Below are 21485 nucleotides of genomic sequence, written 5' to 3'. Positions count from 1 at the left end.
TAACGCCCCACATGATACAAAACTAGCACAATATTTAAATAAAACTCAAAGAAATTTTATATTTAAAAACTATGAAGAAGAGTTTTTGTGTCTGACTGTGATAGACGGAGATTTTGTTATAAAAAGGTTGAAAAAAACGTCGTAGTTCGGGGTATTTATTCTGGACGCAACAGTATCTAAAATGTTTTTTTTATTGGAAAACACAATCTGTTAATTTAATATATGAATTAATAATTCATCAAAACTATTTAAAAAAATGTACAGTCGTACCTTAACATTGCATTTAACAGCGTGAGTTTTGTCCCAAATGACCCGCCGTACTTCTTTTCAGTTTTACGGCAGCTGTACGTCTACCGTACAGCAAGACAAAGCGTCGCAACTGTGTAGAGGTCACGACACAAGACTAAGGTACCGTTTGTCCTTTTTCATGATTAAATTCCAACAGTTTTACTTACAACCAAGTATTATTGTCACGCCGCAATGTAATTATGCCAAACGTTCGTTTCGTAACGCCTAAAAATGGACGAATTGTTGCTAACGAATCTAGTCACGTACGTAGCCAGCATGCTAAGCTAATCTGACACAATTGTTTGTGTATTAAAGTCGACGTTCTATCACATTTTATCTTTTTATGGTGTTTAAGTTAAGACATAATATTAGTCATACTGTACAAAGACGGATAAAAAAATGAGAAAAAATCTGTCTAAAACGTAATTATGTTCGAACGGAGCACTTCAATTCTAAAGAATACCATTCATTTAATAAGTGGCGTCTACATAAAATTACTTTGACATATAAATAACTAACATCATTTTGACAAGCTTGTCCGACCAAGAATGAGAAAACATTTTTATTTATTTTATTATGCGACACAATTGTTTTAGATTTTTTACCGAATTTAATTCAGAATAAAAAAAAGTTAGCTAATTTGGGCTTTACCTTTTATCTTTTTACTCTTTTATCATGAATTGAATAACGTGGACCCCGACTTAAAAAAGTTGAAAAATATATTCGGGTGTTAGCATTTAGTGGTCAATTGTACGGAATATGTACTGTACTGTAACAATAAATTGAAATATAGATAAATATGTACTGTACGGTGCAATCTACTACTAAATTATAATATAAATAAATATGTACTGTACTGTGCAATCTACTAATAAATAATAATACATTATAATACAAAGAAATATACTGTACTGTGCAATGTACTAAAAATAATAACAAATTATAATATAAATAATGTGTACTGAACAGTGTGCAATATACTAATAAATAATAACAAATTATAATATAAATAAACGATATGTACTGTACTGTGCAATCTACTAATAAATGATAATATAGATAAATGAATCTACTAATAAATTTAAATATAAATAAATGAATCTACTAATAAATAATAATAAATTATAATATAAATACATGTACTGTACTGTGCAATCTACTAATAAATAATAACAAATTATAATACAAATAGATAATATATACTGAACTGTGCAATCTACTAATAAATAATACATTATAATATAAATAAATAATATGTACTGAACTGTGCAATCTACTAATAAATAATAAATTATAATATGAATAGATATGTACTGTACTGTGCAATCTACTAATAGATAATAAATTAGAATATAAATGACATGTACTGTACTGAGCATTCTACTAATAAATATTAATAAATTATAATATAAATAAATAATATGTATTGTACTGTGCAATCTACTAATAAATAATAATATTAATAAATAATATGTACTTAACTGTGCAATTTACTAATAAATAATACATTATAATATAAATAAATGACATGTACTGTACTGTGCAATCTACTAAAAAATAATAATAAATTATAATATAAATAAATATGTACTGCACTGTGCAATCTACTAATAAATAATAATAAATTGTATATAAAAAAATATGTACTGTACTGTGCAATCTACTAATAAATAATAATAAATTATAATATAAATAAATACGTATTATATAAATATGTACTGTACTGTGCAATCTACTAATAAATTATAATATAAATAAATGACATGTACTGAACTGTGCAATCTACTAATAAATAATAATAAATTATAATATGAATAAATATGTACTGTACTGTGCAATCTACTAATAAATAATAAATTAGAATATAAATAAATGACATGTACTGTACTGAGCATTCTACTAATAAATAATAATAAATTATAATATTAATAAATATGTACTGAACTGTGCAATCTACTAAAAAATATTAATACATTATAATATAAATAAATATGTATTGTACTTTGCAATCTACTAATAAATAATAATATTAATAAATAATATGTACTTAACTGTGCAATCTACTAATAAATAATAATACATTATAATATAAATAAATTACATGTACTGTACTGTGCAATCTACAAATAAATAATAATAAATCATAATAAAAATAAATATGTACTGCACTGTGCAATCTACTAATAAATGATAATAAATTGTATATAAAAAATATGTACTGTACTGTGCAATCTACTAATAAATAATAAATTATAATATAAATAAATACGTATTATATAAATAAATATGTACTGAACTGTGCAATCTACTAATAAATAATAATAAATTATAATATGAATAAATATGTACTGTACTGTGCAATCTACTAATAAATAATACATTATAGTATAAATAAATGACATGTACTGTACTGAGCATTCTACTAATAAATAATAAATTATAATATTAATAATTAATATGTACTGAACTGTGCAATCCACTAAAAATATTAATACATTATAATATAAATAAATATGTATTGTACTGTGCAATCTACTAATAAATAATAATGAATGATATTAATAAATAATATATACTGAACTGTGCAATCTACTAATAAATAATAATAAATTATAATATAAATAAATAATATGTACTGAACTGTGTAATCTACTGATAAATAATAATAAATTATAATATGAATAAATATGTACTGTACTGTGCAATCTACTAATAGATAATAAATTAGAATATAAATAAATGACATGTACTGTACTGAGCATTCTACTAATAAATAATAATAAATTATAATATTAATAAATATGTACTGAACTGTGCAATCTACTAAAAAATATTAATACATTATAATATAAATAAATATGTATTGTACTGTGCAATCTACTAATAAATAATAATAAATCATAATATAAATAAATATGTACTGCACTGTGCAATCTACTAATAAATGATAATAAATTGTATATAAAAAATATGTACTGTACTGTGCAATCTACTAATAAATAATAAATTATAATACAAATAAATACGTATTATATAAATAAATATTTACTGTACTGTGCAATCTACTAATAAATTATAATATAAATAAATGACATGTACTGAACTGTGCAATCTACTAATAAATAATAATAAATTATAATATGAATAAATATGTACTGTACTGTGCTATCTACTAATAATAAATCATAGTATAAATAAATGACATGTACTGTACTGAGCATTCTACTAATAGATAATAATAAATTATAATATTAATAATTAATATGTACTGAACTGTGCAATCTACTAAAAATATTAATACATTATAATACAAATAAATAATATGTATTGTACTGTGCAATCTACTAATAAATAATAATGAATGATATTAATAAATAATATATACTGAACTGTGCAATCTACTAATAAATAATAATAAATTATAATATAAATAAATAATATGTTCTGAACTGTGTAATCTACTGATAAATAATAATAAATTATAATATAAATAAATAATATGTATTGTACTGTGCAATCTACTAATAAATAATAATGAATGATATTAATAAATAATATATACTGAACTGTGCAATCTACTAATAAATAATAATAAATTATAATATAAATAAATAATATGTATTGTACTGTGCAATCTACTAATAAATAATAATGAATGATATTAATAAATAATATATACTGAACTGTGCAATCTACTAATAAATAATAATAAATTATAATATAAATAAATAATATGTACTGAACTGTGTAATCTACTGATAAATAATAATAAATTATAATATGAATAAATATGTACTGTACTGTGCAATCTACTAATAGATAATAAATTAGAATATAAATAAATGACATGTACTGTACTGAGCATTCTACTAATAAATAATAATAAATTATAATATTAATAAATATGTACTGAACTGTGCAATCTACCCAAAAATATTAATACATTATAATATAAATAAATATGTGCTGCACTGTGCAATCTACTAATAAATGATAATAAATTGTATATAAAAAATATGTACTGTACTGTGCAATCTACTAATAAATAATAAATTATAATACAAATAAATACGTATTATATAAATAAATATTTACTGTACTGTGCAATCTACTAATAAATTATAATATAAATAAATGACATGTACTGAACTGTGCAATCTACTAATAAATAATAATAAATTATAATATGAATAAATATGTACTGTACTGTGCTATCTACTAATAATAAATTATAGTATAAATAAATGACATGTACTGTACTGAGCATTCTACTAATAGATAATAATAAATTATAATATTAATAATTAATATGTACTGAACTGTGCAATCCACTAAAAATATTAATACATTATAATATAAATAAATAATATGTATTGTACTGTGCAATCTACTAATAAATAATAATGAATGATATTAATAAATAATATATACTGAACTGTGCAATCTACTAATAAATAATAATAAATTATAATATAAATAAATAATATGTACTGAACTGTGTAATCTACTGATAAATAATAATAAATTATAATATAAATAAATAATATGTACTGAACTGTGCAATCCACTAAAAATATTAATACATTATAATATAAATAAATAATATGTATTGTACTGTGCAATCTACTAATAAATAATAATGAATGATATTAATAAATAATATATACTGAACTGTGCAATCTACTAATAAATAATAATAAATTATAATATAAATAAATGACATGTACTGTACTGTGCAATCTACTAATAAATAATAATAAATTATAATGTAAATAAATATGTACTGTACTGTGCAATCTACTAATAAATAATAGTACATTATAATATAAATAAATACATATTATATAAATATGTACTGTACTGTGCAATCTACTAATAAATTATAATATAAATAAATGAATTGTACTGTACTGAGCATTCTACTAATAAATAATAATAAATTATAATATAAACAAATAATATGTACTGATCTGTGCAATCTACTAAAAATATTAATACATTATAGTATAAATAAATATGTATTGTACTGTGCAATCTACTAATAAATAATAAATTATAATCTAAATAAATGACATGTACTGTACTGAGCATTCTACTAATAAATAATAATACATTATAATATAAATAAATAATATGTACTGAACTGTGCAAACTGCAAACTCAAATAAATATTGTATATAAAAAAATGAAGTGTTGTTGTGTCTGACTGATAAACGGAGATTGTGTTGTTAAAAGGTTGAAAAGAGCGTCGGTTTTCTTTATTCTGGACCCAACAGTATCTGAAATGATTTTTAAAAGGAAAACTAAATTTGTTAATACAGTGTGTGAATTAAAAATGTGTTACAACAATTTAATAAATGTACAGTAATACATTGACATTGCACTTTACAGCGTGAGTTTTGTCCCAAATGACCTGCCGTACGTCTTCTTCTTTTCAGTTTTACGGCAGCAAGGCAAAGCGTCGCAACCACCGTGTAGAGGTCACCACACAAGCGTGTAGAGGTCACCACACAAGCGTGTAGAGGTCACCACACAAGCGTGTAGAGGTCACCACACAAGCGTGTAGAGGTCACCACACAACCGTGTAGAGGTCACCACACAACTGTGTAGAGGTCACCACACAAGCGTGTAGAGGTCACCACACAAGCGTGTAGAGGTCACCACACAAGCGTGTAGAGGTCACCACACAAGCGTGTAGAGGTCACCACACAAGCGTGTAGAGGTCACCACACAAGACTAAGGTACCGTTTGTCCTTTTTCATGATTACATTCCAACAGTTTTACTAACACCCAAGTATTATTGTCACGCCGCAATGTAATAGTGACAAAATTTCCTTTCGTAACCCCTAAAAATTGTTGCTAAGGAATATCGTCACGTACGTAGCCAGCATGCTGAGCTAATCTGACACAATTGTTTATTAAAGTCGACGTTTCATCACATTTTATCGTTTTATGATGTTTAAGTTAAGACATAATATTAGTCATACTGTACAAAGACGGATAAAAAATGAGAAAAAATCAATTTTTGTGTGTCTAAAGCGTAATTATGTTCGAACTGAGGGCTTCAATTCTAAAGAATACCATTCATTTAATAAGTGGCGTCTACATAAAATTATTTTTCACATATAAATAACTCCCATCATTTTGACAAGCTTGTCCACCCAAGAATGAGAAAACATTTTTATTTATTTTATTATGCGACACAATTGTTTTATATTTTTCACTGAATTTAATTAAGAACTAATAAAATGTCGTTAATCTGGGCTTTAACTTTATATCTTTTTACTCTTTTATCATGAATTGATTAGAGGGACCCCGACTTAAACAAGTTGAAAAATATATTCGGGTGTTAGCATTTAGTGGTCAATTGTACGGAATATGTACTGTACTGTGCAATCTACTAATAAATAATAATAAATTATAATATAAATAAATGTGTAATCTATTGTGCACTCTACTAATAAATAATAATAAATCATAATATAAAAAATATGTACTGTACTGTGCAATCTACTTATAAATAATAGTAAAATATATAAATAAATATGTACTGTACTGTGCAATCTACTAATAATAAATTATCATATAAATAAATATGTACTGTATTGTCAATCTACTATTAAATGATAAAAAATTATAATATAAATAAATGAATCTACTAATAAATAATAATACATTATTACATAAATAAATATGTACTGTACTGTGCAATGTACTAATAAATTATAATATAAATAAATGACTCTACTGCTACTAATAAATTATTATATAATTAAATATGTACTGTGCAATGTACCAATAAATAATAATAAATTATAACATAAATAAAATATATGTACTGTACTGTGCAATCTACTAATAAATAATAAATTATAATATAAATAAATAATATGTACTGTACCGTGCAATCTACTAATAAATAGTAATAAATTACAATATAAATAAATATGTACTGTACTGTGCAATCTACTAATAAATAAAAAAATGTAATATAAATAAATATGTACTGTACTGTGCATTCTACTAATAAATAATAATAAATTATCATATTAATAAATGATATGTACTGTACTGTGCAATCTATTAATAAATAATAATACATTATAATATAAATAAATATGTACTGTACTGTGCAATCTACTAATAAATTATAAATTATAATATAAAAAATAGTATGTACTTTACTGTGCAATCTACTAATAAATTATAATATAAATAAATGAATCTACTAATAAATAATACATTATAATGTAAATAAATATGTACTGAACTGTGCAATCTACTAATAAATAATATATTGTAGTATAAATAAACATGTACTGTACTGTGCAATCTACTAATAAATAATAATATATTGTAGTATAAATAAACATGTACTGTACTGTGCAATCTAATTATAAAATAAATGATATATACTGTACTTTGCAATCTACTAATAAATAATATATTATAATATAAATAAATGATATGTACTGTGCAATCTATTAATAATTATAAAATAAATAAATATCTACTGTACTGTGAAATCTACCAATAAATAATTATAAATTATAAATATATATGTACTGTACTGTGCAATCTACTAATAAATAATAATAAATTATGATATGAATAAATAACACGTACTGTACTGCAATCTACTAATAAATAATAATAAATTATAATATAAATAAATATGTACTGTCTGTGCAATCAATTAATAAATAATACATTGTGATATAAATAAATATGTACTGTACTGTGCAATCTACTAATAAATAATAATTTATAATGTGAATAAATATGTACTGAACTGTGCAATCTACTAATAAATAATAATAAATTACAATATAAATAAATATGTACTGTACTGTGCAATCCACTAATAAATAATAATTTATAATATAAATAAAGATGTACTGTACCGTACTAATACATAATACTAAATTATAATATAAATAAACATGTACTGTACTGTGCAATCTATTACTTATAAAATAAATTATATGTACTGTACTTTGCAATCTACTAATAAATAATATATTATAATATAAATAAATGATATGTATTGTGCAATCTATTAATAATTATAAAATAAATACATATGTACTGTACTATCTACTAATACATAATAAATTATAAAATAAATAAATATGTACTGTACTGTGAAATCTACCAATAAATAATTATAAATTATAATATAAATATATATGTACTGTACTGTGCAATCTACTAATAAATAATAATAAATTATGATATGAATAAATAACACGTACTGTACTGCAATCTACTAATAAATAATAATAAATTATAATATAAATAAATATGTACTGTCTGTGCAATCAATTAATAAATAATAATTTATAATGTAAATAAATATGTACTGTACTGTGCAATCTATTAATAATTATAAAATAAATGATATGTACTGCACTTTGCAATCTACTAATAATAATACATTATAATATAAATAAATATGTACTGTACTGTGCAATCGACTAATAAATAATAATAAATTATAATATAAATAAATGATATGCACTGTACTATTTACAAATACATAATACAAAAATAAAATATTAATAAATATGTACTATACTGTGCAATCTACTAATAAATAATAATAAATTAAGATATAAATAAATAACATGTACTGTACTGCAATCTACTAATAAATAATAGTAAATTATAATATGAGTAAATATGTACTGTACTGTGCAATCAATTAATAAATAATAATACATTGTAATATAAATAAATATGTACTGTACTGTGCAATCTACTAATAAATAATAAATTATAATATGAATAAATATATGTATAATATAAATAAATATGTACTGTACTGTGCAATCAATTAATAAATAATAATACATTATAGTATAAATAAATATGTACTGTACTGTGCAATCTACTAATAAATAATAAATTATAATATGAATAAATATATGTATAATATAAATAAATATGTACTGTACTGTGCAATCTACTAATAAATAATAATAAATTATAATATGAATAAATATATGTATAATATAAATAAATATGTACTGTACTGTGCAATCTACTGATAAATAATATATTATTAATAAATATGTACTGTACAATCTACTAATAAATAATAATAAAATGTTATATAAAGAAATATGTACTGTACAGTTCAATCTACTAATAATAAATTATCATATAAATAATCAGTACTGAATTGTGCAATGTACTAATACATAATATTAAATTATAATATAAATAAATGAATCTACTAATAATAATAAATTATTATATAAATAAATATGTACTGTACTGTGCAATGTACTAATAAATAATAATAAATTATGACATAATAAAATATATGTACTGTACTGTGCAATCTACTAATAAATAATAATAAATTATAATATAAATATATATTATGTTCTGTACTGTGCAATCTAACCAAGAAATAACAATAAATTATAATATAAATAAATATGTACTGTACTGTGCAATCTACTAATAAATAATTATAAAATAAATAGATATGTACGGTACTGTGCAATCTATTAATAAATAATAATAAATTATAATATAAATGAATTATATGCACTGAACCGTGCATACTACTAATAAATAATGTATTATAATATGAATAAATGATATGTACTGTACTGTGCAATCTACTAACAAATAATAACAAATTATAATATAAATAAATAGTATGTACTGTACTGTGCAATCTACTAATGAATTATAATATAAATAAATGAATATACTAATAAATAATAAATTATAATATAAATAAATATGTACTGTACTGTGCAATCTATTAATGAATTATAATATAAATAAATGAATATACTAATAAATAATAAATTATAATATAAATAAATATGTACTGTACTGTGCAATCTACTAATAAATAATAATACATTATAATATTAATAAAGGATATGTACTGTACTATGCAATCTACTAATAAATAATAATAAATTATAGTATAAATAAATATGTACTCGACTGTGCAATCTACTAATAAATAATTATAAAATAAATTATATATACTGTACTGTGCAATCTACTAATAAATAATAAAAGATAACATAAATAAATATATACTGTACTGTGCAATATACTAATAAATAATAATAAATTATAACATAAATAAATATGTACTGTACTGTGCAATCTATTAATAAATAACAAATTATAATATAAATAAATATGTACTGTACCGTACGAATACATAATATAATATAAATAAATATGTACTGTACTGTGTAATCTACTAATAAATAATAATACATTGTAATATAAATACATATGTACTGTACTGTGCAATCTATTAATAATTATAAAATAAATAAATTATATGTACTGTACTTTGCAATCTACTAGTAAATAAAAATAATTTATAATATAAATAAATGATATGTATTGTACTGTGCAATCTACTAATAAATAATAAACTATAATATAAATAAATGATATGCACTGTACTATCCACTAATACATAATAAATTATAATATAAATAAATATGTACTGTACTGTGCAATCTACTAATAAATAATAATATAAATAGATAACATGTACTGTACTGCACTGCAATCTCCTAATAAATAATAATAAATTATAATATAAATAAATATGTACTGTATTGTGCAATATACTAATAAATAATTATAAAATAAATGATATGTACTGTACTGTGCAATCTCCTAATAAATAATAAATTATAATATAAATAAGTATGTACTGTACTGTGCAATCTATTAACAAATAATAATTAATAAATAAATATGTACTGAAATGTGCAATCTACTAAGAAATAATTTATAATATAAATAAATATGTACTGTACCGTACCAATACATAATAATAAATTATAATATAAATAAATATGTACTGTACCGTACGAATACATAATATAATATAAATAAATATGTACTGTACTGTGTAATCTACTAATAAATAATAATACATTGTAATATAAATACATATGTACTGTACTGTGCAATCTATTAATAATTATAAAATAAATAAATTATATGTACTGTACTTTGCAATCTACTAGTAAATAAAAATAATTTATAATATAAATAAATGATATGTATTGTACTGTGCAATCTACTAATAAATAATAAACTATAATATAAATAAATGATATGCACTGTACTATCCACTAATACATAATAAATTATAATATAAATAAATATGTACTGTACTGTGCAATCTACTAATAAATAATAATATAAATAGATAACATGTACTGTACTGCACTGCAATCTCCTAATAAATAATAATAAATTATAATATAAATAAATATGTACTGTATTGTGCAATATACTAATAAATAATTATAAAATAAATGATATGTACTGTACTGTGCAATCTCCTAATAAATAATAAATTATAATATAAATAAGTATGTACTGTACTGTGCAATCTATTAACAAATAATAATTAATAAATAAATATGTACTGAAATGTGCAATCTACTAAGAAATAATTTATAATATAAATAAATATGTACTGTACCGTACCAATACATAATAATAAATTATAATATAAATAAATATGTACTGTACTGTGCAATCTATCAATAATTATCAAATAAATAAATGATATGTATTGTACTGTGCAATCTACTAATAAATAATAATACATTATAATCTAAATAAATATGTACTGTATTGTGCAATCTGCTAATAAATAATAATATAAATAGATAACATGTACTGTACTGCACTGCAATCTCCTAATAAATAATAATAAATTATAATATAAATAAATATGTACTGTACTGTGCAATCTACTAAAAAATAATAAATTATAATATAAATAAGTATGTACTGTACTGTGCAATCTATTAACAAATAATAATAAATAAATAAATAAATATGTACTGTACTGTGCAATCTATTAACAAATAATAATAAATAAATAAATATGTACTGAACTGTGCAATCTACTGAGAAATAATTTATAATATAAATAAATATGTACCGCACCAATACATAATAATAAATTATAATATAAATAAATATGTACTGTACAATCTATCAGTAATTATCAAATAAATAAATGATATGTACTGTACTTTGCAATCTACTAATAAATAATAATAAATTATAATATAAATAAGTGATATGTACTTTACTGTGCAATCTACTAATAATAATGAACTATAATATAAATAAATGATATGCACTGTACTATCTACTAATACATAATAAATTATAATATAAATAAATATGTACTGTACTGTGCAATCTACTCATAAATAATAATAAATTATGATATAAATAGATAACATGTACTGTACTGCAAAATACTAATAAATAATAATATAAATAAATATGTACTGTACCGTGCAATCTACCAATAAATAATAAATTATAAAATAAATAAATATATACTTTACTGTGCAATCTATTAACAAATAATAATAAATAAATAAATATGCACTGAACTGTGCAATCTACTAAGAAATAATTTATAATATAAATAAATATGTACTGTACTGTACCAATACATAATAATAAATTATAATATAAATAAATATGTACTGTACTGTGCAATCTATCAATAATTATAAAATAAATAAATTATATGTACTGTACTTTGTAATCTACTAATAAATTATAATATAAATAAATGATACATACTGTACTGTGCAATCTATTAAATAATAATAAATTATAATATGAATAAATATGTACTGTACTGTGCAATCTACTAATAAATAACAAATTATAATATAAATAAATAGTATTTACTGTACTGTTCAATCTACTAATAAATAATAATAAATTATAATATTAATAAAGGATATGTACTGTACTGTGCAATCTACTAATAAATAATAAATTATAACATAAATAAATATGTACTGTACTGTGCAATCTACTAATAAATAACAAATTATAATATAAATAAATAGTATTTACTGTACTGTTCAATCTACTAATAAATAATACTAAATTATAATATTAATAAAGGATATGTACTGTACTGTGCAATCTACTAATAAATAATAAATTATAACATAAATAAATATGTACTGTACTGTGCAATCTATTAATAAATAATAAATTGTAATATAAATAAATGATGTGTACTGGACCGTGCAAATCTACTAATAAATAAATAAATATGTACTGAACTGTGCAATCTACTAATAAATAATGATTTATAATATAAATAAATATGCACTGTACCGTACCAATACATAATAATATATTATAATATAAATAAATATGTACTGTACTGTGCAATCCACTAATAAATAATAATAAATTGTAATACAAATAAATATGTACTGTACTGTGCAATCCACTAATAAATAATAATAAATTGTTATACAAATAAATATGTACTGTACTGTGCAATCTACTAATAAATAATAAATTATAATATAAATAAATATGTACTCTACTGTGCAATCTACCAATAAATAATAATAAATTATAATATTAATAAAGGATATGTACTGTACTGTGCAATCTACCAATAAATTATAACATAAATAAATATGTACTGTACTGTGCAATCTACCAATAAATTATAACATAAATAAATATGTACTGTACTGTGCAATCTACTAATAAATAATAATAAATTATAACATAAATAAATATGTACTGTACTGTGCAATCTATTAATAAATAGTAATATAAATAAATGATGTGTACCGGACCATGCAAATCTACTAATAAATAATAAATAAATACTGTACTGTGCAATCTACTAATAAATAATAATAAATTGTAATATAAATATATATGTACTGTACTGTGCAATCTATTAATAATTATAAAATAAATAAATATGTACTGTACTATCTACTAATACATTATAATATAAATAAATATGTACTGTGCAATCTACCAATAAATAATTATAAATTATGATATAAATAAATATGTACTGCACTGTGCAACTTACTAATAAATAATAATAAATTATGATATAAATAAATAACATGTGCTGTACTGCAATCTACTAATAAATAATAATAAATTATAATATAAAAAAAATGTACTGTACTGTGCAGTCTACTAATAAATAATTATAAAATAAATGATATGCACTGTACTGTGCAATCTATTAATAAATAATAATAAATAAATATGTCCTGAAGTGTGCAATGTACTAATAAATAATAATTTATATTATAAATAAATATGTACTGTACCGTACCAATACATAATAATAAATTATAATATAAATATGTACTGTACTGTGCAATCTATCACTAATTATAAAATAAATAAATATGTACTGTACTTTGCAATCTACTAATAAATTATAATATAAATAAATGAATCTACTATTTAATAAATGATAATATAAATAAATATGTACTGTACTGTGCAATCTATTAACAAATAAATAAATATGTACTGAACTGTGCAATCTACTAAGAAATAATTTATAATATAAATGAATATGTACTGTACTATCTATCAATAATTATAAAATAAATAAATTATATGTACTGTACTTTGTAATCTACTAATAAATTATAATATAAATAAATATGTACTGTACTGTGCAATCTACTAATTAATAATAAAAAATTAAAATAAATAAGTACTGTACTGTGCCATGTACTATTAAATAACAAATGATCATATAAATAGATGTGTATAATATAATTAAATATGTACTGTACAATCCATTAATAAATAATAAAATAAATAAATATGTTCTGTACATCGCAATCTAATAAACAATAATAAATTATAATATAAAAAAACAATATATACTGTACTGTGCAATCTAATAATAAATAATTATATATTATAAATAAAATGTACTGATAAATAATAATCAATTAGAATATAAATAAAATGTGCTGAACGGTGCAATCTACTAAGAAATAATATAAATAAATAATATGTACTTAACCAAAGTTCACTCACTCACGTACTAAATGATTTTGAATAAAGCCGTCTAGTAGACACTTGACTAAAATGTGGAGTTTGCTGCTTTGATAGTTCTCTCCTTTCTGGACTGTTCCCCCTTACAGTTCTTCCCGCCCCTGCTGGGTTCTGTATTGTGTCTTCCTGTCGTACTCAAAAGTTACAACCAAAATATAGAGACATTGACCAAAAGAACAAACGAGTCAGGCTTTATTTGTCTTTTTTGAAACATATTTTTAATGTTTGCTTGATGTTGCCCAGACAAAATGATGTAGATATTACATTCCTGCTCCAATCCAGATACAATGATGATGTGTTTGTGTGTTGGCAGCATGGGCGGCGACCACGGCCACAGCAAGATGACTTTGCCTGACTGGCGGCAGTGGAAGGTGGAGGGCACACCTCTGGAGTTCACACAGAAGAGGTTGGCAGCCAGGGGCCTCAAGGACCCCTGGGGGCGGTGAGCATTTCAACTTAACACACACCACTTTTAAGGAAATATATACTGTCCTGGAACCAATTAACTTGTACAATATAACTACAACTACTCACACTTATTACATGTCTGGAGGAGAGTTTTAACACATATTACAGTCCTAGTCAAAAGTGGACATACACTTGTAAAAGAACATCATGGCTGGCTTATGTTTCTTATATTTGTGATTGGAGCACATACTTGTTGGTCACAACAAACATTCATGAGGTTTGCTTCTTTTATGAGTTTATTATGTCTATCTATTGAAAATGTGACTTGGTCAAAAGTATACATACAGCAATGTTAATATTTGCTTACAAGTTTCACTGCAATAAGACACTTCTGGTAACATCCACAAGCTTCTGCTTGAATTTTGGACCACTCCTCTTGACAAAATTGGTGCAGTTCAACTTGTTTCTTCAGCATTGTCCACACGTTAAGTCAGTACTTTGGTAAGGCCATTCTAAAACCTTCATTCTAGCCATTCCTTTACCACTTTTGAGGTGTGTTTGGTGGTCATTGTCCTGTTGGAACACCCAACTGTGCCCAAAACATGATGAGTTTAGCTTGTCCTGAAGAATTTGGAGGTAATTCTCCTTTTTTCATTCTCTGTAAAGCACCAGTTCAATTAGCAGCAAAACAGGCCCAGAGCATAATACTACCACCACCATGCTTGGCAGTAGGCATGCTGTTCCTGGGATTAAAGGCCTCACCTTTTCTCCTAAAAAACATATTGCTGGGTGTTGTGGCCAAACAGCTCCATTTGTGAAATCACATGGAAAAAGATAAAACCTTCTAGAGGAAAGTTCTGAAAGAAAAATGGAGCTGTTTGGCCACAACACCCAGCAATATGTTTTTTAGGAGAAAAGGTGAGGCCTTTAATCCCAAGAACAGCATGCCTAACGTCAAGCATAGTGGTGGTAGTATTATGCTGCTAATTGAACTGGTGCTTTACAGAGAAAGAAAAAGGAGAATTACCTCCAAATTCTTCAGGACAAGCTAAACTCTTATCATGTTTTGGGCACAGTTGGGTGTTCCAACAGGACAATGACCACCAAACACACCTCAAAAGTGGTAAAGGAATGGCTAGAATGAAGGTTTTAGAATGGCCTTACCAAAGTACTGACATAAACATGTGGACAATGCTGAAGAAACAAGTTGAACTGCGCCAATGTTGTCAAGAGGAGTGGTCCAAAATTCAAGCAGAAGCTTGTGGATGTTACCAGAAGTGTCTTATTGCAGTGAAACTTGCCAAATATTAACATTGCTGTATGTATACTTTTGACCAAGTCACATTTTCAGTAGAGACATAATAAACTCATAAAAGAAGCAAACTTCATGAATGTTTTTTGTGACCAATCACTCTATCACAAAAAAATAAGAAATGATTGGAAACTCAAGCCAGCCATGATGTTCTTTTACAAGTGTATGTACACTTTTGACTAGGACTGTAATATGTGTTAAAACTCTCATCCAGACATGTAATAAGTGTGAGTAGTTGTAGTTATATTGTACAAGTTAATTGGTGGCAGGAGTGATTACATAACTTCTACAGTGTAGACATTTACCCAGCAGCACCTGCAGTAAGCAAACTAGTCCAAAAGATGGCGCCGTGGCCCAAACAATAACACACCTTTTCAATGTATCTGCTTGTCCATCCATCCATCCATTTCCTACTGCTTGTCTTGTGGTGGTCAAAGCCTAGGGGAAAAAACATAGTTAGTACCAGTGGTGGTTTCCATCATCTTTGATCCACTTGTCCATGTTTGTCTCCGTAGCAACGAGGCCTGGAGGTTCTCTGGTGGTTTTAAGCAAGCTGTGACTTTCTCTGACGTGCTGCTGAGAGGATTCAAGTGGGGCTTTGTTGCCTTCACGGTGGCTCTGGCTGTGGAATACACCTTCTTCCCCCCAAAGAAGGGAGGCCACCACTAATCTGGCTGTGGAATACACCTTCTTCCCCCCAAAGAAGGGAGGCCACCACTAATCTGGCTGTGGAATACACCTTCTTCCCCCCAAAGAAGGGAGGCCACCTCTAATCTCATTAAACCTCTTTCTTTCAATGATTGTGTGTGCCAGCTTACTTTAGTCTTGTTTCCTCTTGCGGCCGAGTGTCCTCCAGCAGAAGGTGACACACCTGAGTGTGATGAAGGTGCAGAGCAGCAGTACAGCAGCCAGCAGCAGCATCACATCCACACAGAAGTACTGGACCCAGGTGAGGCCAGAGACTGCAGCTTTAAGGTGGTCGGCACCCTTGTGTCGCATCACAAACTCTGTCCAGAAGACTGAGAGGTCCAGAGGCTCCACAGGACGATCTTTGTGCAGCGCAGAGAGTCTCATCATGGTCTCTTTGTGCCTGAGGGGAGAGAAGAAGAAAGGTCTTCTGTGGGGGGCAAAATATATGTAGACATGTGTATATATATGTGTATATGTACATGTATATTCACGTGTATATATATATACATACTATGATCAAAGTGCAGTATCAAATGTAGTGTGCTATACTATGATCAAAGTACTATACTATGATCAAAGTGTAGTGTGCTATACTATGATCAAAGTACTATACTATGATCAAAGTTTAGTGTGCTATACTATGATCAAAATGTGCTATACTATGATCAAAGTGTAGTGTGCTATACTATGATCAAAGTGTAGTGTGCTAAACTATGATCAAAGTGTACTATACTATGATCAAAGTACTATACTATGATCAAAGTGTAGTGTGCTATACTATGATCAAAGTGTAGTGTGCTAAACTATGATCAAAGTGTACTATACTATGATCAAAGTACTATACTATGATCAAAGTGTAGTGTGCTATACTGTGCTAAACTATGATCAAAGTGTACTATACTATGATCAAAGTACTATACTATGATCAAAGTGTAGTGTGCTATACTATGATCAAAGTGTAGTGTGCTAAACTATGATCAAAGTGTACTATACTATGATCAAAGTACTATACTATGATCAAAGTGTAGTGTGCTATACTATGATCAAAGTGTACTATACTATGATCAAAGTACTATACTATGATCAAAGTGTAGTGTGCTAAACTATGATCAAAGTGTACTATACTATGATCAAAGTACTATACTATGATCAAAGTGTAGTGTGCTATACTATGATCAAAGTTTAGTGTGCTATACTATGATCAAAGTGTAGTGTGCTATACTATGATCAAAGTGTAGTGTGCTATACTATGATCAAAGTGTAGTGTGCTATACTATGATCAAAGTGTAGTGTGCTATACTATGATCAAAGTACTATACTATGATCAAAATGTAGTGTGCTATACTATGATCAAAGTTTAGTGTGCTATACTATGATCAAAGTTTAGTGTGCTATACTATGATCAAAGTGTAGTGTGCTATACTATGATCAAAGTTTAGTGTGCTATACTATGATCAAAGTACTATACTATGATCAAAGTGTAGTGTGCTATACTATGATCAAAGTACTATACTATGATCAAAGTTTAGTGTGCTATACTATGATCGAAGTGTAGTGTGCTATACTATGATCAAAGTACTATACTATGATCAAAGTGTAGTGTGCTATACTATGATCAAAGTACTATACTATGATCAAAGTTTAGTGTGCTATACTATGATCAAAGTGTAGTGTGCTATATACTATGATCAAAGTACTATACTATGATCAAAGTGTAGTGTGCTATACTATGATCAAAGTACTATACTATGATCAAAGTGTAGTGTGCTATACTATGATCAAAGTGTAGTGTGCTATACTATGATCAAAGTGTAGTGTGCTATACTATGATCAAAGTGTAGTGTGCTATACTATGATCAAAGTGTAGTGTGCTATACTATGATCAAAGTTTAGTGTGCTATACTATGATCAAAGTGTAGTGTGCTATACTATGATCAAAGTGTAGTGTGCTATACTATGATCAAAGTGTAGTGTGCTATACTATGATCAAAGTGTAGTGTGCTATACTATGATCAAAGTGTAGTGTGCTATACTATGATCAAAGTTTAGTGTGCTATACTATGATCAAAGTGTAGTGTGCTATACTATGATCAAAGTGTAGTGTGCTATACTATGATCAAAGTGTAGTGTGCTATACTATGATCAAAGTGTAGTGTGCTATACTATGATCAAAGTACTATACTATGATCAAAGTGTAGTGTGCTATACTATGATCAAAGTTTAGTGTGCTATACTATGATCAAAGTGTAGTGTGCTATACTATGATCAAAGTGTAGTGTATACTATGATCAAAGTGTAGTGTGCTATACTATGATCAAAGTGTAGTGTGCTATACTATGATCAAAGTTTAGTGTGCTATACTATGATCAAAGTGTAGTGTATACTATGATCAAAGTGTAGTGTGCTATACTATGATCAAAGTGTAGTGTGCTATACTATGATCAAAGTTTAGTGTGCTATACTATGATCAAAGTGTAGTGTGCTATACTATGATCAAAGTGTAGTGTGCTATACTATGATCAAAGTACTATACTATGATCAAAGTGTAGTGTGCTATACTATGATCAAAGTGTAGTGTGCTATACTATGATCAAAGTACTATACTATGATCAAAGTGTAGTGTGCTATACTATGATCAAAGTTTAGTGTGCTATACTATGATCAAAGTGTAGTGTGCTATACTATGATCAAAGTGTAGTGTGCTATACTATGATCAAAGTGTAGTGTATACTATGATCAAAGTGTGGTGTGCTATACTATGATCAAAGTGTAGTGTGCTATACTATGATCAAAGTTTAGTGTGCTATACTGTGATCAAAGTGTGGTGTGCTATACTATGATCAAAGTGTGGTGTGCTATACTATGATCAAAGTGTAGTGTGCTATACTATGATCAAAGTGAAGTGTGCTATACTATGATCAAAGTGTAGTGTGCTATACTATGATCAAAGTGTAGTGTGCTATACTATGATCAAAGTGTAGTGTGCTATACTATGATCAAAGTACTATACTATGATCAAAGTGTAGTGTGCTATACTATGATCAAAGTTTAGTGTGCTATACTATGATCAAAGTGTGGTGTGCTATACTATGATCAAAGTGTGGTGTGCTATACTATGATCAAAGTTTAGTGTGCTATACTATGATCAAAGTTTGGTGTGCTATACTATGATCAAAGTGTGGTGTGCTATACTATGATCAAAGTGTAGTGTGCTATACTATGATCAAAGTGTGGTGTGCTATACTATGATCAAAGTGTGGTGTGCTATACTATGATCAAAGTGTAGTGTGCTATACTATGATCAAAGTGTAGTGTGCTATACTATGATCAACGTTTAGTGTGCTATACTATGATCAAAGTGTAGTGTGCTATACTATGATCAAAGTGTGGTGTGCTATACTATGATCAAAGTGTAGTGTGCTATACTATGATCAAAGTGTAGTGTGCTATACTATGATCAAAATGTAGTGTGCTATACTATGATCAAAGTGTGGTGTGCTATACTATGATCAAAGTTTAGTGTGCTATACTATGATCAAAGTGTAGTGTGCTATACTATGATCAAAGTGTAGTGTGCTATACTATGATCAAAGTGTAGTGTGCTATACTATGATCAAAGTTTAGTGTGCTATACTATGATCAAAGTGTGGTGTGCTATACTATGATCAAAATGTAGTGTGCTATACTATGATCAAAGTGTGGAGTGCTATACTATGATCAAAGTTTAGTGTGCTATACTATGATCAAAGTGTGGTGTGCTATACTATGATCAAAGTGTAGTGTGCTATACTATGATCAAAGTTTAGTGTGCTATACTATGATCAAAGTTTAGTGTGCTATACTATGATCAAAGTGTAGTGTGCTATACTATGATCAAAGTGTAGTGTGC

General features: G+C 25.6%; 2 protein-coding genes across 4 annotated transcripts in view; one reads left to right on the top strand and one right to left on the bottom strand.

Annotated features, from left to right (window-relative positions):
• The first annotated feature begins 273 nt into the window (after positions 1-273).
• LOC133544897 (NADH dehydrogenase [ubiquinone] 1 beta subcomplex subunit 3-like) lies at positions 274-17703 on the top strand. 2 transcript variants are annotated; one of them, XM_061890135.1, is made up of 4 exons: positions 288-408; positions 5727-6029; positions 15500-15628; positions 17422-17703. In XM_061890135.1, the coding sequence occupies exons 3-4, from the start codon at positions 15501-15503 to the stop codon at positions 17573-17575; spliced, it is 282 nt and encodes a 93-aa protein (XP_061746119.1). In that variant the 5' UTR covers positions 288-408; positions 5727-6029; position 15500; the 3' UTR covers positions 17576-17703. The 2 variants fall into 2 exon arrangements, with proteins under 2 accessions (XP_061746117.1, XP_061746119.1); XM_061890133.1 differs by lacking the exon at positions 5727-6029 and having other exon boundaries at positions 274-408.
• Positions 17092-21485, bottom strand: part of LOC133544891 (UDP-glucuronosyltransferase 1A1-like) — a 118167-nt gene continuing 113773 nt past the window's right edge. For both annotated transcript variants that reach the window (XM_061890122.1, XM_061890121.1), the window contains 2 exons: positions 17725-17996; positions 17092-17344 (listed from right to left, as the gene is read on the bottom strand). In XM_061890122.1, the coding sequence (XP_061746106.1) occupies positions 17726-17996 (271 nt within the window). In that variant the 3' untranslated portion in view covers positions 17092-17344; position 17725. The remainder of the gene's footprint in view (positions 17345-17724; positions 17997-21485) is intronic.

Source organism: Nerophis ophidion, linkage group LG28, assembly GCF_033978795.1.
Source record: "Nerophis ophidion isolate RoL-2023_Sa linkage group LG28, RoL_Noph_v1.0, whole genome shotgun sequence".
NCBI classification, from domain to species: domain Eukaryota; kingdom Metazoa; phylum Chordata; class Actinopteri; order Syngnathiformes; family Syngnathidae; genus Nerophis; species Nerophis ophidion.
The sequence above is the reverse complement of the archived record's forward strand: the minus strand, read 5'-3'. Positions and strand labels throughout refer to the sequence as shown.